The 13,330-nt window shown below is 48.5% G+C and overlaps 1 protein-coding gene across 2 annotated transcripts in view; it reads left to right on the top strand.

Annotated features, from left to right (window-relative positions):
- The window catches only part of BAHD1 (bromo adjacent homology domain containing 1), a 37,712-nt gene extending 24,382 nt beyond the window's left edge, over positions 1–13,330 (top strand). For both annotated transcript variants that reach the window (XM_080405019.1, XM_080405018.1), the window contains exons 2-7: positions 328–1,974; positions 5,349–5,710; positions 7,699–7,858; positions 8,917–8,993; positions 11,387–11,478; positions 12,884–13,330. In XM_080405019.1, coding sequence (XP_080261145.1) covers positions 345–1,974; positions 5,349–5,710; positions 7,699–7,858; positions 8,917–8,993; positions 11,387–11,478; positions 12,884–13,073 — 2,511 coding nt within the window. In that variant the 5' untranslated portion in view covers positions 328–344 and the 3' untranslated portion in view covers positions 13,074–13,330. The remainder of the gene's footprint in view (positions 1–327; positions 1,975–5,348; positions 5,711–7,698; positions 7,859–8,916; positions 8,994–11,386; positions 11,479–12,883) is intronic.

Raw genomic sequence — 13,330 nt, 5'->3', positions numbered from 1 at the left:
GAAACATGTTCCCTGTTACACCAATGCTACTTGGACTGGGAGCTGGGTGAAACAGCTTTCTGGCTGTACCCTGGTTTTCCCAGCTGCTGTGGCATTTGCCGTCACCGCCTTACTTTTAATTACTATCGTGTTCTATGGCTTAATATTAAACCACATCTAATTGCATCCTGTCTCTTAATTGGCTTAACTGGCCATCACCCAAAAAAAGACTCTACTGTGTAGAGAAACAAGCTTCCCCAAATATTTCCCAATTGGCAGTTGGTGCTTTGTGAGGAGATGGGTCCCTCTCAGCGATATTAATAGATGTTTTCTTCTGTTCATTCTCAGGATTGGACATTGATCCTATGACGCATGCCCGGAAGAAACAACTTTTCCTTCTGAAACATCCAGCTGGTTCTGCTGGTCAAGCTTCATCACAAACAAGCAGCAGGAGGATGGACAGGACCGACACAGAGTGTGGCGAGCAGAGAGACGGAGGTGCCACCGAGGCCCCGAACTGTACAAGTGGGTTTGTGGGGACGAGCAAAACCAAGAATTTGCATGAAGTGCGAAAGACGTACCCGCTGCGGAGGCGTCTGCTTCCCTCAGTGAACAAAAAGACCTGTAAAGTGCTCCTCACCAGGCTGGAGGATGTGGCTGGATCCCTGTCGAAACAGACCCAGAGCTGCAAAAAAAAGGACCTTCCCAGTTGGATGGAGGGTTTGGGACCTGCTTTGTTCTCTGAACAAGTTCAGCCTGTGGGAGCAGGGAAGAGTGATTCATCTGGGGAAAAGTGCACAATAACTTATCCAGGGACGGAGCAAGACCTTGATACGGCTCCTTCAGAGCCCAGGAAGCGCAGGCTGGCCTCACTGAATGCGGAGGCAGTGAACAATCTGCTTTTTGAACGGGATGATGGCTTATTATCTGGCAGGCGTTTTCGGAGGGACTCTGTTAAAGCCGGTGGAGAATGTACTGTTAAGGGCTTTCATTGCAAAGCTGGTGACAACTGGCCTGCACTGGAAAAAACAGCTGTGAAAACAGGTAAAGGAAAAACCCGGCATGAGCCAAGTCAGAAATGCAATAGCTGTGACCATTCACTGGATGAGGTCTTTGATGATGGGGCAAAGAGGGAGGATGGTGCCATCTCCTATCATCCCACCCCAAAGAGACTGGCCAGCCTGAATGCCGTGGCCTTTCTGAAGCTGACCCACGAAAAAGACCAGCCCCTGAAGCAGAGGAGTAAATCGGACGGAGAGGGCAAGTCGGAGAACCACTGTTCAAAATCTACTCTCAAATGGGCCAAAGCCGGTAGGAAGAACTGCGTCAAATCCAGGAAGGAAATGGCTAGCTTAAAAATGGACGTTCAGCACGGCTGGCGAGGAGTGGGTGCTTTGGGGAAAGGAGAGCAGGGGGACTCCTCTAGGCTCTGCGGGACGACAGAACCCGCCCCTTACGAGTCGCTGTCTAGCTCTTACGCTAGCACAGAGGGTTTCTACCACAGACTGCCTTTGCTTATGGGTGGGCAAGCTTCCATGAAGCCGGAGTATGGAAGACCTGGAGAAAAATCCCCGACTCCTAAACAGGAATTTCATCAGCCTTCTTTTCCAGTGCAGCAGTTCCCTCCCTTGCCTGTGCCCGGAAATCACACGGATTGTGGATGTCTCTATGAATCCTCGGATCTGACTCCATTGAACGGGTTTTACGTTTATTATGGCCAAAGTGGATACAGTGGCTACTCTCACTGCTCCATTTACCCCAAGGACGAGCTTTCGCAATCTGCTAGCTGCGAGGGGCTCTTGGTATCGCCCAGTTCTTTGCCATCAGGTGCTCATTTCCAGCCACTCCACTGGTGTAACTCTCCGTACTGTTGTGGAGAAGGAACGGCGATTAACAGTTACAGCGTCTGTGGAGTTGTGCACGTGCCAGAGGGCAGGATTAGCAGTGTGCATGCAGGACGGAACAGCTACCCCTACAAAATGCCTTTTGCAGCAGGTAAGGTGCAAAGTGCGAGCAAATCTCGTTTGGCGTTCCTAGGAGAAGAGGGCTGGTTCAGCACGGCGGCTAAGGAAGGTATCTCGTTGCCAGGAGGCAAGCTCCCTCTGCGGTGGTGCTTCTCAGCTTTGGCAGTGAAACTGCAGCTCAGAAAGAATCTGCGTTTCAGCTCCCCTTCCCCCATTTTTAGCCCTGAGGGTTTTTCCCACTGAAAGGTCTTTATTGGTGTGGAAAGCATAGAATCGGTGAAAGGATTTGGGCAGTGAGAAGGTGACTCATGACTTGTCATGCTGGAGCTAACCACTTAGCTTTGATCTGTGTAAAATGAGTGGTTTTTAGTTCCTACATGCTCTGCAAGGCTTCTCGCCATCCTGCTGTGCCATTCTGAGCGGAGGGTCTAAAGCACATCGGGCTGAGTTACTCCTCCGTTCCCAAAAGCTCGTTCTCGGGACAGAAGCATCCTTGCGGAGCAGTGTGATGAAGCAGGCATTGCCTCGGTCATTAGACTCTCCCTGGTGCAAGCTGTATGGGGGATGCAGTCTTTTAAGATTTTTATAGATTGGATCTGGCAAGGCTGTGTAGCAGTTCAGTTTGAGTCTAGTGTTTGGACAGATGCTTGAATTTCACTGCGGTGATATAAGTGCTGGGTACACTGTTAGTTTGGTGAGTAGCCATCCCATCTTGGCTCTTAAATAATGTCTGAAAATGAGGCATTGAAATGAGAACAGGTGACGACGGTGTAAGAGGCAAGGTAGTTATTTGACTGGCTGTCTTCTGTCCTCTGTCTGTTTTTTCAGACTTTGTCCTCTGATGTGCTTTATCTCAGAGCTTTGCCTTTGCTATTGAAAAATATCTTTTGAAATATTTAAAACTGGATTGTTGCGTGGGGGTTATCAGACACCAGTACTCTGTATTAAAGCCATCAAGCTAGGCAGTGCTGCTGCCTGCAAACAGTCTATAAACGAGGCTGCTGCTTCAGCTGTTGGGAGTGTAAACATCAGCCTTTCAGTTAACCGTGTGTTTGAGGCAAAAGGAGGCATGACTTACCCTCTGAAAACACATTTTCAGGTAGGTGGGTGAAGTTTTGGTTCAGCGCATGTTTTGAACGAGGCTTTGTCATCTGCCGTTGTAGGAAGCTGCTGAAACTCGGGAGGTTTTGGTTGAAGAATAATTTCAGTTTTCCCTAAACATCCCCGCTGTCGTGGTGCTGCTTCTTACGGTAGCAGCCAGACAGCGTTCGCTAGTGGCTTCAGTGCTCTTTAAAGTTGGATGCTTGCAAGACAGCTAGCTCAGCGACGTGTTCTTGTCTAACAGTTTTCTGCGTAGTGCCCTGAAGTCATGTCAGTTTGCTTTGGTCCTGAAATTTTGCATGCTGGTGCCTCTGACTCCTTCGCGCAACCAGAAGGGTGCAGGCAGTACAGACAGCATTTTTCAGAGTTCAGCCCTCCCTGCGAAGCTGGTGCTCCCTCACAGTGCTGGCGGGGGCAGCAGTCGTTCCAGGGGCATGTGTTTACTCACGGTGTGTCACCCTGCTGCTGAGATCTTCCTTGGTGTGATTGCCTTCCTGGGAGCAACGTTGATTTAAGAGCCTACAACACCGGAATAATTTAGACTTTGTTTTGTGGATTGAAGTGTATGAGGCAGTCTCCTACAATATTAACAGGGACTTATGTGCAGGAGTTGATTTGTGTATCTGTGTGCGCCTCTGAAATCTCACCCTTCCCTGGAGTGGGTTATTTTAGTGAATTAAAGGAGTACTTTGGCTGCAAGCAACAGGAGTACTGGTATGAGGGGATCCAGCCTGATGTGTCACATGCCTTGTGTTATATCTGTCGTATTTGGTGCATTCAGGATGTTCATATGGAAATATCGATGTCTGTTTGGTACAAATCAAGGGATCAGGCTGTAATATTGGGTGGCTACGGTTTGCCGTATGCAGGAGCAAGGCATTCCTTTCCCCATTCCACGGATGTTTTTCAGCACACAGTTTGGAAGCAGCGTGGTGGCGATGGGATGGGACAGGCTGTGAGAGATGCTTTAGCAGGGCTTGGGAGTGTCTGCAAGCAAGGAAGGAGTCCTGGGGTGCCAGCAAGGCCAGCTCTGCACTGCTTTTCCTGAAGTTCAGTAGATATTTTTGTGAAGCTTTGTCCTGCGTTTAGTTCAAGCTTGAAAACTGCGTTTGTAAGCAAAATGCTCAAGAGGTGATTCACTGCTCTGTGGGTCCCTGTGCCTGCCAAGGCCAGGCAGGATACCTGAACTCGCATCCTGGCGTCTTGGCTCGCTGAGGGAGCTGCTGCGGCATTTGCTGCTCGGGGTCAGCAAAACCTGCGACTGTCCGTGGCAGCCCTCGTGCTGGCAGCTCGGCGGCGGCTTTGCTGCAGCCCTCTTAGGGAGGGTCAAGTGGGAGACAGGAGGCAATAATTTCCTGTTATTGCCAGGGGGATCTTGGCTATTACTCAGCTGAAGCTTGGTGACTCGAGATGTTTTTTCACTTGTAGACATTTTTTTAGCAGCTCTGCAGAAGCGCAGTCCCACAGATCTGCTAGGACATGCTCCAGACCAAAGGCATCTCTTGAAGCTACAATCCCAAAGCTGCCCTTTTGCTCACCCCAAAAAGCACGCTTTCAGATGAAGGAAATAGGGGTGTGTTGTATATTGGCCTGGGAGCTCCCTTCCTGCTGACAGCAGGTAATTCAGATCCAACTTGCTCTTCTGATGGACACGCTGGCCTGGGTTGAGGGCTTGTTCTGTGACTGCTAGAGCAGTGTGAGGTGTTCTGGGATGCTTTTGAGAGGCAGCGTCAGCTGGCTTACTAACCTGTTGTGGTTAATGCGTTTGCTCTAGGGACACGGTTTTGCTGAGGGCAGCAGTGTGCATCATCTCATGTAGTCTTGTTCTGTGTTGTTTCATGTTTCTGGAGTGAATTTGGAGAATCTTCTCAATTTTCCCTGATTAGTTAGAATTTGGCTTTTTGAAATAAGCTGGCGGCTTCTGCTAGTGTGGTTTAATCCTTCCCATCATTTTGATAAGCCTTTTATTTCTTTTATACATATTGACAGGCTGGAACTGCTTTGGACACTGGCCAACCTTATGTGTATTACTGGCTGGCATTACTTTGGGGGTTTTCAGGCAGGTTTGTTGTAGTGCAGTGTCATCGGCAGCAACATATTGGAGCATCACAGGCTTAGAAATATCTTTTGCTTTTAGAATCCAGTGACGGTGCAAAATGACATTACAACATGAAGAGTCTTTACCACTATAATGTGATAAAGGGAATTTCTAGGGGGAAGCGATGGTAGTTTGGGGTGGTCCTGATTGTGTGTGTATGTCTTACACTTCAAATGATACATGTCTCTCTTCTTCCCTTCTGTCAGAAGGCTGCAAGTCTCTGGACCAGCTGAACCTCACAATCCCAGTGGCAGGGCACCCTGCGTCACCTGCCCACCCGCTCTCAGGATGTCCTGTACCCAGCGTGCCACCAGCTGCAGAACCCGTTCCTCATCTGCAGACCCCCAACTCTGATCCTCAGACCATGGCCCGAGAATGTCCTCAGAGCTCAAAGCCTCCCAGCGGCTCAAAATCCGGTCTCCGAAATACTACGGGCTGCCTCCACGCCTCTGACAGCAAAGCGGTAGGAGGTCACTCCCATCCAAAGCAGCAGCGCATCAGCAGGCGCAGAGCTACCAATGGCTGGATACCCGTTGGCACCGCCTGTGAGAAGGCAGTCTACGTTGTGGTAGGTGTCTGTGGAATGCTGGGGTTTGCATGTGTACGGCTGTACCTGTTGGTGCATCTTCAGGGGACTAAGGTCCTGAAGGCCTGAGAGCGCTTTGGGTCTTGCTTCAGGCTGGAGGTGGTCACTGGATGCCGTTTGGAACCTCTTGGACAGGTTGCAGGTCAGAGCAGCGAACAGTGCCTTGTGGCTGGGCTTGGAGGCCAGGCTGCTGTTGTCTTTGTTTTCCTTGTGTGCCCTGGTATTACCTAGCACGGCACGAAGGGTGGTTTGGAAAGGAAGGAAAACCAGCTATTCCGGTGCTAGCATCAGTGGAAACACCATGCTGATGAATACTTCTGGCTTCGGTGTTTGCAAGGGTGGCACCTGTTGCACGTGTGAGTCTGTCCTACAGAGAGCTTGGCCTCCAGCTTCTTCCTCCTGGGTTAGGGCAAACCTGTCTGAGAAAATAAGGGATATTTCAGCCTCGTTATAAGGAGCGGTTGTCTAAAGGTAGCTGCTCGCACTGATGGTGCCTGTAGCCTAGCAGGGATCTCGGAGCACAGGGGGCTGGGCAGTATGTGGGCTCTCAGATGGAATTTTTCTAGCATCCAATAGCCCCCTTTTTGTAGCTTATATGGTGGCGTGGCCGGTTGCTCCTTCAAGGATTTTTTTTTGTCTGTATTTTCCCATTTGTTGTGTTCAAGGGCAGAGACTGGCTTCTGCAAGATGGGAAGTTCCTGCCAGAAAATTTAATTAACTACAGTAAAGTTCATTTCATTTGAGGAAGAAGGCAATATCTTTTGTGTTACTAAAACATAAGAGCTGTGGACTTGAAATCTGGACCCACATGCTGTCTGGGAAAGTGAGACAAGGCATGGAACTGCATGCGGTAAATGTCAGCAGCAAGGGGAACTGTGGGCCAGGCAGACCTGTGCAGTGGCATAACCTGAAGCTGCTGAAGGGCATCACCCAGGACAGGTTTTGTAGCTTCAACTCTTCAGGCTGCGTACAGGTACCGAGGGCTGTGCAGGGGTGAAGCCCGTGAAAGCCAGGGACAGGCCTCTTGCACCCATCACTCAAACTCTGACACCTTGAAAGGAGCAGTGCACCATTAATCTCCTTAAGGCCTGGCACATAATGCTTCTGGCTTTGCCTGGGTGGTCTGGCAGGAGGTTAAACCCATCCTGCTCAGGCATTCTGAAATGAGTTTTCAGAGCAGAAATAAAATAACCCCCTCAGTTTGCAGTCCAAAAAGTGACAGTTTTGTAGGTTAGAGGGTATGAAGGAAGTGTTAGCAATCTTGTGAAGGAGTGCTTTATGCCACGGCCTCCCTGCCACTTGCTGCCCTGTTGATGTGAAATATTTCGTGTTTTATTGGTTATCCTGCAATGTCTGTATCAGAGAAATGTGTAGCATTCAAAATAGGCCTGGTTTTCCGTGCCTTTGGATAGGAAGAAAATGTACACTGACAGGTAGGCAGGTGAAATGGTGAGTTTTCTGAAGGTTGTTTTTTGCATGTAGAATTGCAGGAGCAACTGTGTTTTAATTTGAAATAAGGGTATTAATTTCAGAGATACGTGCCTCTGTGTGACTTTCTTTCCCGCTGGTGAGCTGCTCCTTACTTGCCAGCATTATGTAGGAGAAATAATTGGTTTGCTGTATTGAGAACCATGGCTGTGTGACCTGTGAGCACTTGGATGCTCTTCCTTGGTGAACTTTCTTTACCTATGAGTGCCCTACCCATAGAACAAGTAATTTGTTTGACCTGATCTTTGTTGTGGTAACATAGTCTGGTGAGAATAGAGATGCCATGAGGGGTCTTAACGCTGTATGACTTCTCTCTGAGATCTGCTGGAGTGGAAGCACTTAGCTCTGAGTAGGCTTAGGCAAGTTTTTAGTTAAGTTTTAGCAGGACCAAAGCAGTCTTGGATTGGGGTAGCAAACAGTAAACTAACTCTTTGCATGTACGCTGAGGTTGCTTTATTTTTTTGTGTGTTTCAATGGTATAGAATGAGCCAGAGCCGGCTGTTCGCAAGAGCTATCAGGCTGTGGAGAGAGATGGGGAGATTATCCGGGTACGAGATACCGTCCTCTTGAAATCAGGACCCCGGAAGAAATCTATGCCATATGTCGCGAAGATATCGGCACTGTGGGAAGACCCCAAAACAGGTACTGTGCTAGAAGTGTATTGCCTCTGCACTTGACAGATGAGGGTGAGCTGGAACCGGGGAAGTGATGGATCTCGGGAGAGCTGCAGGCTTGTTAGGGTACTCCACTGCTGCCAGACCGGGTGATGAAGAGGAAGAGATTAGCTCCATCGCTTTCGTTCAGATTGTTCCAGGAACCAAAATGCTCTTTAATCACTAGCCTGGGACTGGTAATCAAAATCTTCCTGGTCGTGAAAGCATGTAATGTCTGCCAAGTGCCCATCTTAGCAACGATCTCCTTTATTATTTCATTGCAACAGACATCTCAAGAGCTGCTGTTTACTCAGATGCTCTATCCAGCATCTGGGCTGGGAGTTGGGATGTGGAGCATGGCTTATCTGCAGAAGCTCTTGATGGGACCTGAGTAGGGGTGGTGATTGGAGTAGTGTGGTTTTGGTGTTAAGTCCTGTCTCTGAGCAGCGATCCCTGAGCCAAGGAAGCTGTGCCAAATGTTGTGAGCTACAGGTATTGCTTCAGTTAAAAAAAAAAAAAAAAAAAAAAAAAAAAAAAAAACCCAAACAACAACAAAAAAGAAAAAACAGACCCCCCCCCCCCCAAATGAAAAACTTGTAAAAAAAGTGATCACTGTGTGATAAGGCCCATCTTGGTCATGTCATCCTGTGTCAGCAATACTGGCACGAACCTGGGAGTTAATGCAGTGAGTGTGGAGCTTTGGATGAGCATCTTCCTCAGCTTGGGGTCTGAATGGATACTTTTTTTCAGATGGAAACATTTGATTTTTGTATCTTTTTTTGTGTGTGTGCCTGACCTCTTTGTGACAGTGTAACACAAGTAGGAGGGGGTGAAGGTGTAATGGAATCGCAACGTGACTGACTTCATACAGTTCCTTGCTGTAACAAAAGGACACCTAGTTCAGCATGAAATATTTATCACAGCACAGCTGCCTCTACGTGAGTGCTGTGGGAATGAAAGGGATGAAGCAGGAGGAAGCTGGCGATGAGTGGGGAGAACACTATGGGAAAACTGAGGCTTGACATATTTTAATACATTTTCTTGCAGGGGAGCTGATGATGAGCCTCCTGTGGTATTACAGACCAGAGCACACTCAGGGAGGCCGCAATCCCAGTATGCACCAGGTGAGCCAGCTGGGTGGGAATGGTGTGGGGCCAGGCAGCCCCGGCTGTGCCTGTACGGCCGCAGGAGGAGGGGATCAGCCCAGGTATCTCCCTGCCTTCCTGGGTGGCTTCAAACTGAAGGAGCTGAGCTTCTGTTTTGGGTACAATGGGGCTGTCTCGTCGGTGTGATGCAGCTGTTGCTAGATGTTTTGAGTGGTGGTGTCCTATAGATGGGCTTTTTTTGTAGTTTATTGGCACACGTAGAAACTGGGCTGTCACAGAAGCTGCTGCATTCTTTACATGGCCACCTCTGTCACGTTTTCTTGTTTCTCCCTTTAATCTGAGAAAATCCTGTGCATTAAGTGAGAAGTTGTGACTGCTGCCTTAGGAGTAAGGAGGAGTGAGTTTATACTGAATCAAGCTGCCTTTCCATCACCAAGGAGTGCAGAGCTCCATGTAAAAGCTGCTGCTGCGGTTCTGCAGGATGTTGGAGAACCTATATTATGTGCTACTTTTTTATCGTAAATCCCTTAATCTGCTGCTTAAACTCCAGAAACTTGCTTGTTTTGTGCAGAAACACGGATGCATTATCCTTCCCCTGTGTAGATTTAGGATGAGAATTAAAGACTGACTGGAGGATGTTGTGCCAGTATAATAGAGTTTGCCTTTTAAAAGGAAAAACGTGTGAATCATTATGACTTCACGCCTTCCACTGCTTTGCATGGGCTTGTGTTGAGTGACAGAACAAGCTGTTTTTCAACTGGGAATGGAGAATTTACTGCTGTTTTCAACCCAAAATACTTGATGCCTTTTCCCTTTCTTTACTTTTGTTTTAAATAAAAGGGGAGGGAGAGGGTGAAAGCAGGTCTGGGGAGCAGCTGGGGAATTGTATCTGCCTGACTTGCAGGACGCGGGTGAATTTCTAAACCAAAATGCGGTACCTTATAGTTTTCTGTCCCATAAATGAAGTATGACTGTATCCAGTTGTGTTAGGGTAGAGTGAGTGCCAGGAGTCTGGCCAGGAGGAATTAAGCCAGTTTTTTGCACACCTGCTTAATTACACAAGACTTCAAATGAGAGTGTGATTTGGGCTGAGTAGCTGGGATGGGCTTGCCAAAGATGACTCAGTTTTGATTTAACAAGTACACCAAAACCCCAACCTGCAGAAGCAAGGTGTGGCATTTTCAGTTTCTCTGTTTAAGCGTGTCCCCAAACAGGGATCCTTTCGTGAGTCTTTCCTTCCAGCCTCCTTCCTCGGGGCTGTGAGCAGAAACAAAGCCTGCAGGTAATGCTTCCAGACTTGTGTAGAGCATCCTTATTCCCAGAGATCATCTTTGCTGATCTAACCACACCTGAAATTCTTTCAAATGGCTCTGACTGGGTTGCCCCATATCTAACCAATCCTGCCTGCTGCAGAGCCAAGTTTCCTAAATTACCCTGGGAAAAAAGGCTATTGCTACTTCCCTCACTAAACCAGCATTTTTAATTGAATTGGGATGAGGAAAGGGTTGGAAAAGAAGGAATTCCCTTAGCTTTGATAGAGAGAGGGGCTAAGAAGACTGGTTATGTGTCAAAGGGTAGTAGTAAAGACAGCAAAGTGCTCTTCAGCCACAGTTTTGATTCTTAGCTGAACAAATGAATTGGAAGGATTTCCAGCACAGAAAGGGAAAAGGAATGTAGAACGTCCCTAGGAGCTCAGAGGAATGTGTGGGTGGGGAGTGCTCCCACCTCCTGCCCGCAGGAGCATTGCTCATTGGGTTTTCTGCATGTGGTCTGTAGGGTCTTCCCACGTGGAGTCTGCGCACAAAATCAGATTTTTGGATAAGCTGGAGCAAAGGCATCTCTTGTAGGGCTTTTACTCTTGCTGAGCTTCTGCAGGACCTCCCCGATGGACTCTGCCTTCCTCCCTCTTACCTGTCTCATTGTCATTCCCAGGCATCACAATAGCACCTTCAAAATACTGCTTTTTTTTTTTTTTTTTTTTCTAATGCAGCATTGCAAAAGCTCATCTCCTGGGACACTTTGCAGCAGCGGCCACGAGCTGTCTGTCCTGCCCAGGAGGAAAGGAGGCTGAGTGGGTGTAGCTGGTGGCAGCCTTGCTGCTGAAGTACTTTTGTCATACTGGGCAGTGCGTGTGGGATTTGGACACTTGGCCTCACGGAGTGTGCTGGGCAGTGTTAAATGATGGGGGAACCAATGCTTTGCTCACGTGCTGCCGGATAACATGGTACACATTCTAAACAGGTCCCAAAACACCTGGAAGGTGTCTGGGTTATGTGAAATAGTGACTCTAAACAGTACCTGCTGTGAGCATGCTTTGATAGACTCCCCTTTAAGGTGAGGGTGTGGAGCCGGCCGCACCTCCCTGGGGCTCCTGGCCAGCTGGGTGACCTCCTTCTTCCTTCCTTTTGTAGAATGAGATCTTTGCATCCCGGCATCAGGATGAAAACAGCGTTGCCTGCATAGAGGAGAAGTGCTACGTGCTGACCTTTGCAGAGTACTGCAGGTAGGTGGTGCTCTTAACCTGCTGCTGTTCCTGAGACCTTCCCCTGTCTCCAGCTCTTGTCACCCTTTACACCTCCAGCCATCACGCAGTAGAACTGTCCCAGCCCTACAGACTTTGGTCTAGCTGGAGCTGGGTGAATTACACTCGCTCTACGTACAAGTCACTCTCGGCGCTCCAGCCTGTGAGTGCTGCTTCCACTCTAGATTCATTACGCGTTTGTGTGTAATGTGTGTATGCCTTAAGGGGCTCACAGGTGTTGGTACTTGTATGACCTTGGTACCACAGTGTGTGGACATCAGTGGAGCACAGTGCAGGAATACTTGTAACTTGGAGCTAAAAAGTAAGCAAGGCAGGAAATAATCCTATATATCCATGCCCTGTGGTACACAGGTGCCATAGCTAGCCAGAAAGCCTGCTGATGCGCTTTTGCCAGGGTTGCTGCTAGACACTAGTGTCCGTGCTCGCAGATCCAGGGTGTTCTGGCAGCGGCGTCAGTCGAAGTCGTGACTAAGGCTTTTAGTGTTAAGCTCTTGCTGATGGAATTGAAGCTTTGTCAGTGAGAGCTTCCAAGCATCCGTGTTCAAGGCTGCCATCCTTTGGATGGATGCACAGGGCGGAATGAAAACGGGGCTTAAATGGACACACAAATCCATAATGCAAAATAGTGCTCTAAAACTCTTCAGTTTTGCTGGGTGCATCTTGTTGACTGTGCGGTCTTACCACAGAGAGGATGTTTAAGCCCTAATGCACTCTTCTTAGTCCTCCTGCTCCTAGCCTAGGACTCTGCTGTTTGAATTTCTAGAAATGAACTGTTTCACAAACTTTCTAAGCTGAAATTTGCTTTTTCTTTTGAAAACTCTAAAAATAAAATCCAAAAAAAGGGGGGGGGGGAAACCCACCCAAAACAAAAACCTGAAAAACAACCAAACTGAAGCTTTGGATCAAAACAGCTTATTTCCTTCCTAACAGCCCAGTCCTCTGGAATAGCTGTGGGCAGGAATTTTTTTGTGCTGTTGTGGGCAAGGACACCTTTGAGAGATGCTTCCTGAAGGCATCCCAAATTCTTCGTTTGCCTAAACAGCCCGATGCATTAGCCTTTTCTGGGGATAATAAACAAAACCGAGGCTAAAATAGTAAAAGCAAGGTGGTTTAACTGCAGTCATCTCCTTTTGTACTGTACGGTGTCCACCAGTACAGAAATAGAAACTGTTGTGCCATTTCTGGGACCGAAAGCGACAGCTACTTCGTGTCCTCTTGAGCAAAGCTTAATTCCCCTCCACACTCCCCTTCCCCTCCGCCCGTGTCCTTGGGCAGCTGTGTTGTGGCTCCTGGCGAGGCGGGCTGACGCAAACGGCAGGCGCTGAAACCGCTTTGTGCTAACTCTTCTGATGTAATTGCGTTGCAGATTTTGTGCCTTGGCAAAGCGTCGAGTTGAAGGGATCCCAGGCAGGAAAACCATTATGGTTCCTCCCTCAGAAGAGTACTCCACACCTCTGCACCGTAAGGTGCCTGAGGACACTGACCCTGAGCTGGTTTTCCTCTGTCGTCATGTCTACGACTTCAGACACGGGCGCATCTTGAAAAACCCGCAGTAGCACCGTTCTTGAGTCGGACCGCGGTGAGGATGAGCGGCACCGGAGAGCCGACGGCAGGCCGGCAGTCTGGGACATCTGTGCACTCCTGACGACTTACCTTGTGCTGCCTGCAGACCAGAGCGCCCAGCGCTCTTCCCTCGGACTGAAAAGTGTGTGCAGGAGCAGATCCCTGTGGAGGAAGGCAGCAGTTGAAAGCACAGCACTTCATTAAAAGCATAAATGAAAATATATACGTATAAAATATATGTATATAGATA

This window comes from Falco punctatus (assembly GCF_963210335.1).
Source record: "Falco punctatus genome assembly, chromosome: 10".
Taxonomy (NCBI): Eukaryota; Metazoa; Chordata; class Aves; order Falconiformes; family Falconidae; genus Falco; species Falco punctatus.
Note: the sequence above shows the minus strand (reverse complement) of the source record. Positions and strands in the feature narration are given on the sequence as shown.